This window comes from Oncorhynchus nerka, linkage group LG27, assembly GCF_034236695.1.
Source record: "Oncorhynchus nerka isolate Pitt River linkage group LG27, Oner_Uvic_2.0, whole genome shotgun sequence".
Classification (NCBI taxonomy): Eukaryota; Metazoa; Chordata; class Actinopteri; order Salmoniformes; family Salmonidae; genus Oncorhynchus; species Oncorhynchus nerka.
This window is the reverse complement of record NC_088422.1, coordinates 96,141,865-96,147,251: the sequence shown is the minus strand read 5'-3', so window position 1 is coordinate 96,147,251 and position 5,387 is coordinate 96,141,865. Positions and strand designations below refer to the sequence as shown.

Sequence of the window (5,387 nt, the reverse complement as noted above, 5' to 3'; positions counted from 1 at the left end):
TCATTCAGATTTGTTTTTCTTGATTTAGCCACTAGACATATATTTTTTAAATAAATAATTTCTGTTTTGTAAAGACACTTTTTCAAATAGAACATCCATTTTGAAAGATGTTGATCCATTTGATCGTTAACATCATCAGTCAAGTCAGTGTCAAGTCATTCCCTTGCTAACCCTTACCATTCTGTCCATGATACTTCCTGTATGAGACAGCTGATATCGGATTCCTCTAATGAATCTCAATCAAATTTGGGTCTCTTGCACATTGTCTTTTGAGCTGGCTTGAATCAGTAAAGGTTCCTGTGTGTGGGAGTGGTGGTAGGTGCTCCTGTAAGTGTTGTAATGGTTGTAATGCTCCAATGGGGGCAGGTGTAAGTGGGTCTCCATGGCAGCGACACCGGCAAGCTCCTCCTCCACTGTGATGACCTCCATGGAGGAGGCGGGGCCATCGGGGTCCTGCTGGTGGTTCTGCTTCCTCATCTTGTAGAAAATGACCAGCAAGACGGCCGCCATGAGCGTGATGGCCACGAAGCAGCCGATGATGATCTTGGTGGTCTTCATCACTTCCTCCAAGCCGCGGTCCCCCTCCAGGTCCAGAACAGAGACGGTGTAGGTCCGCTCTGTGGTCCTGGTCTGGACTGGAGGTCCCCTGGTGGTCGAAGATGATACCCAGCCAATCGGTGGAAGAGCAGGAGTCTGGCTGTCGTCGACTGTCTCTGTGGTCTCCACGGTGACTGTGGTGAAGTAGGTGACGCCGCTGTTCTCCACCGAGGTGACGTTGAGCACGGCAGAGGCAGAGATGTTTCCCGCCGTGTTGCTCACCATGCAGGTGTAAGTCCCCGTGTCCTGCATGGTGACGGTGGTGAAGTTCAACGTCCCGTCGTTGAGGACGGCCAGGCGCACCTTGTACGCCCCGTGGGTCACCAGCGACCCATTGGGGGTGAGCCAGCTGACCGAGGTCAACGAGCTCGTTCTGCACTTGAGCTCAGCCGCCATGCCCTCTGTGACGTTGCGGTCCGCCGGCGGCTCCACGATGACAGGCACGTCGCACTGGAAGTAGCTGTGCTCTAGCTCGCCGATGTAGCGACCCCTGTAGCTGGCTGGGGTGTGGCAGCGGGCACAGCAGCTGGTGTTGGCAGGCACTGTCTCCTTCAGCCACCAGCTAAGCCACAGGATGTCACAGTTACAGTTCCAGGGGTTATGGTGCAGATGGACTCTCTCCAGGCGGTGCAGGGGGGTGAACAGGTCATGGGGCAGCAGGGTGAGGTTGTTGTGGGCCAGGTTGAGCTCCACCAGGGACTGGAGGTCGTCAAAGGAGTTCCTCTCGATGGTCTGGATCTGAGCGTGCATCATCCACAACTTCTGCAAGTTCGCCAGCCCTGCGAAAGAGCCAGGCCCTATGACAGAGATCTGGTTCCCTGACATCTCTAGCTCCTCCAGCCTGACCAAGGGTAGGATGTTGGGGATCTCCTTGAGGTTGCACATGCCCAGGTTCAGGTAGCGCAGGTTGCTGAGGTCCTGGAAGGCTCCATCTGAGATGTAGGAGAGCCGCTTGAGCTCTCCAAGGTCCAGTCTTCGCAGCGAGGGGACCCGGTTGAAGGCGTACGACGGGATGCTCTCAATGGGGTTGTTCCTCAGCCACAGCTCCTTGAGCTTGGAGAGGTACTCGAACGCCCCATTGGGGATGGTGGTGAGACGGTTGTCGAACAGCTCCAGGGTGTTGAGACTGGCCAGGCCGTTGAAGGCGCCAATCTCGATGTTGCGGATGTGGTTCTTGCTCAGCTGCAGGATTTCCAGGTGCCGTAGATGCTTGAAGCTGTCCACCTTGATCACCTGGATGAGGTTGTCCTGCAGGTTCAGGTAACGTGTGTTGGTTGAGATGCCGTCGGGGACATCGCGCAGGCTCCGGCGGGTGCAGATCACCTTGCTGAACTGGTTGCTGCAGGAGCAGACCGAGGGGCAGGTCTGGGCACGCACCAGGCCGGCCACCGCCAGGATCTGGAGGGCCAACAGTAGCACGAAGAGGGGATAGGACCGAGCCCCCCTCAGCCTAGGATCTCTCATTGTCTGGCGCTGGAGGGAGGAGATCATTGTGATCAGCATTCATAGTTCAGTGGCTGGTGGTCCTCTCTGAAATATTGTAAAGAGAAGAGAGAAAAGTACAACAGATTAGGCTGTGGAACAATATAAGACAAGCAAAGAAAACTAGATGCAGAACAGAAGGTAATTATGGGTAATGCCACTTATTTATATGTGTATAAAATCTATTGAAGGGACACCATACTGTCTGTGCTCAATGCACATGCCTGGGATAATGACCTACGTGAGGAAGAGAGATGGTGAAATGTAGTTTTTCAGTCTCAAAACGTAGATGAATTTCACTTCTCACAATAAGTGTTTTTAGAGGAGGATGTGTCTACCAGTTTAGAAATAAGTCAACAACAGAGATGGTACTGGTGTTGAAACAATGTCTAATATTATTCTGATAGAACAACAAACGGTGCATTCGGAAAGTATTCAGACCCCTTCCCTTTTTCCACATTTTGTTACGTTACAGCCTTATTCTAAAATGGATTCAATTATATTTTTTCCTCCTCAATCTAAACACAATACCCTAAACAACAATCCAAAAACAGGTTTTAAGACATTTTTGCAAATGTATAAAAATAAAATAACAGAAATTCCTTGTAAGTATTCATATAAGTAATCATATATAATATAAGTATTCATATATAATATAAGTATTCATATATAATATAAGTATTCATATAAGTATTCATATATAATATAAGTATTCATATATAATATAAGTATTCATATAAGTAATCATATATAATATAAGTATTCATATAAGTATTCATATATAATATAAGTATTCATATATAATATAAGTATTCATATAAGTATTCATATATAATATAAGTATTCATATAAGTATTCATACATAATATAAGTATTCATATATAATATAAGTATTCATATATATTATAAGTATTCATATAAGTATTCATATATAATATACGTATTCATATATAATATAAGTATTCATATATAATTTAAGTATTCATATAAGTATTCATATATAATATAAGTATTCAAACTCTTAACTATAAGACTCAAAATCGAGCTCAGGTGCATCCTGTCTCCATTGATCATCCCTAAGATGTTTTTACAACTTGATTGGAGTCCATCTGTGCGAAATTGAATTGATTGGACATGATTTGCAAAGGCACACACGTCTGTCTATATAAGGTCCCATAGTTGGCAGTGCACGTCAGAGCAAGAACTAAACCATGAGGTCGAAGGAATTGTCCATAGAGCTTCGAGACAGGATTGTGTCGAGACACAGATCTGTAGAAGGGTACCAAAATATTTTTGCAGCATTGAAGGTCCCAAATAACACAGTGGCCTCCATCATTCATAAATGGAAGAAGTTTGGAACCACCAAGACTCTTCCTAGAAGATGAATGATGGAGGCCACTGTATTATTTGGGAACTTCAATGCTGCAAAATATTTTGGTACCCTTCTACAGATCTGTGTCTCGACACAATCCTGTCTCAAGCTCTATGGACAATTCCTTCACCTCATGGCTTAGTTCTGAGAAACAAGATGATCTGGTCTGATGAAACCAAGATTGTACTCTTTGCCCTGAATCCCAAGCCTCACATCTGGAAGAAACCTGGCACCATCCCTACGGTGAAGCACGGTGGTGGCAGCATCATGCTGTGGGAATATTTTTCAGAGGCAGGGACTGGGAGAGTATTCAGGATCGAGGGAAAGATGAACGGAGCAAAGTACATAGAGACCCTTGAAGAAAACCTGATCCAGAGCACTCAGGACCTCAGACATGGGCGAAGGTTCGAGATAACGACCCTAAGCACACAGTCAAGACAACGCAGGAGTGGCTTAGGGACGAGTCTCTGAATGTCCTTGAGTGGCCCAGCCAGAGCCCGAACTTGAACCCGATCGAACATCTCTGGAGAGACCTGAAAAAAACTGTTCAGCAACACTCCCCATCCAACCTGACAGAGCATGAGAGGATCTGCAGAGAATGGGAGAAACTCCCCAAATACAGGTGTGCCAAGCTTGTAGCATCATACCCAAGAAGAATCAAGACTGTAATCGCTGCCAAAGGTGCTTCAACAACATACTGCGTACAGGGTCTGAATACTTATGTAAATTTAACATTTCGGTTTTCTTTATAAATTAAATTTGCAAAAATGTCTAAACTGTTTTTGCTATGTCATTATGGGTATTGTGTTTAGATTGATGAGGGAAAAAAATATTTAATCCATTTTAGAATAAGTCTGTAAGGTAACAAAATGTGGAAAAAGTCAAGGGGTCTGAATAGTTTCCGAATGCACTGTTTTTCACCATAAGAAACTATGTCTAATATTCTCCTGATATAACAGCATCATTTACCATGAGAGAGTAAAATGTGTAATATAATAGATAGAGATGTAGAGTGAAATATATTAGCACATACCAAACATGTTTCTACTCACAATACATGAGCAATGCTCGTTATGTCAAATATAAAAGTGAACAAGGTTTTTCAAGGCCCTTTAACATTCTCATCTCTCCTCAGCTTCTCTAACTCAAGTCATATCAGCAATCGTCTCTTTCAGAGGGACCCGGAGGCATAGAAAACGACTCTGTTTTGACAGGTGTTTTCTAAACGGTGAAAATTGTGAAGCCATGTGGAAATGCGTTTTCCAGCGTTGGCCGAGTGGGTGATTTAATCAGTGGGAAATGAATCTCTAAATATGCCCCTGTGAAAGTGGTTAGCACCAGCAGAGATGCCACTCCAGAGCGGTGTGAGAAGCGCGCCAAGAGACACTTCCACTGGGGGCGTCAGACGGAATCAGGCCACGGCCTAGCAGGGGTTCGTTTTGTCAAGCCGGCATTACGCTACAACCACTCTGCATAGCAGCCTCGTCGCTTTAATGGCTGATTGCAGGGAAGGAGGCCTATGGAAAAACACAAATAGTGACAAAAGCATTGACGCAGAATCGTTTCTGTTGGGTAACAATGTAGGTTCTTATGTTGATGCTGTGGTGTTTGGTTAGCTGCATGACAGACAGAATCAGGCAGGGGTTCGCTTTGTCAAGCCGGCATTACGCTACAACCACTCTGCATAGCAGCCTCATCTCTTTAAATGGCTGATTGCAGGGAGGAAAGCCTATGGAAAAACATGAATGGTGACAAAAGCATTGACTCAGAATAGTTTCTGTTGGGTAATAATATGTGCTTGGGGTTTGGGGTTATGGTCTTGCTGGAAGATCCACTTGCGGCCAAGTTTCAGCCTCCTGGCAGAGGCAACCAGGTTGTTGACTAAAATGTCCTGGTACTTGATACATTTCTGTATGGACCTCATGTTGTGCATGAG

At 45.3% G+C, this 5,387-nt stretch overlaps 1 protein-coding gene across 1 annotated transcript; it reads right to left on the bottom strand.

Moving 5' to 3' along the window:
• Positions 1–240: 240 nt before the first annotated feature.
• On the bottom strand, positions 241–2,100 carry LOC135565223 (leucine-rich repeat-containing protein 4C-like). Its single transcript, XM_065011287.1, has one exon. It carries the CDS (start codon positions 2,098–2,100, stop codon positions 241–243), a length of 1,860 nt encoding a protein of 619 aa, XP_064867359.1.
• Between the last annotated feature and the right edge of the window lie 3,287 nt (positions 2,101–5,387).

What these genes read in the sequence shown, in the direction of transcription:
- LOC135565223 (XM_065011287.1), bottom strand. Translation starts at nt 2,100, where the DNA reads ATGCTGATCACAATGATCTCCTCCCTCCAGCGCCAGACAATGAGAGAT.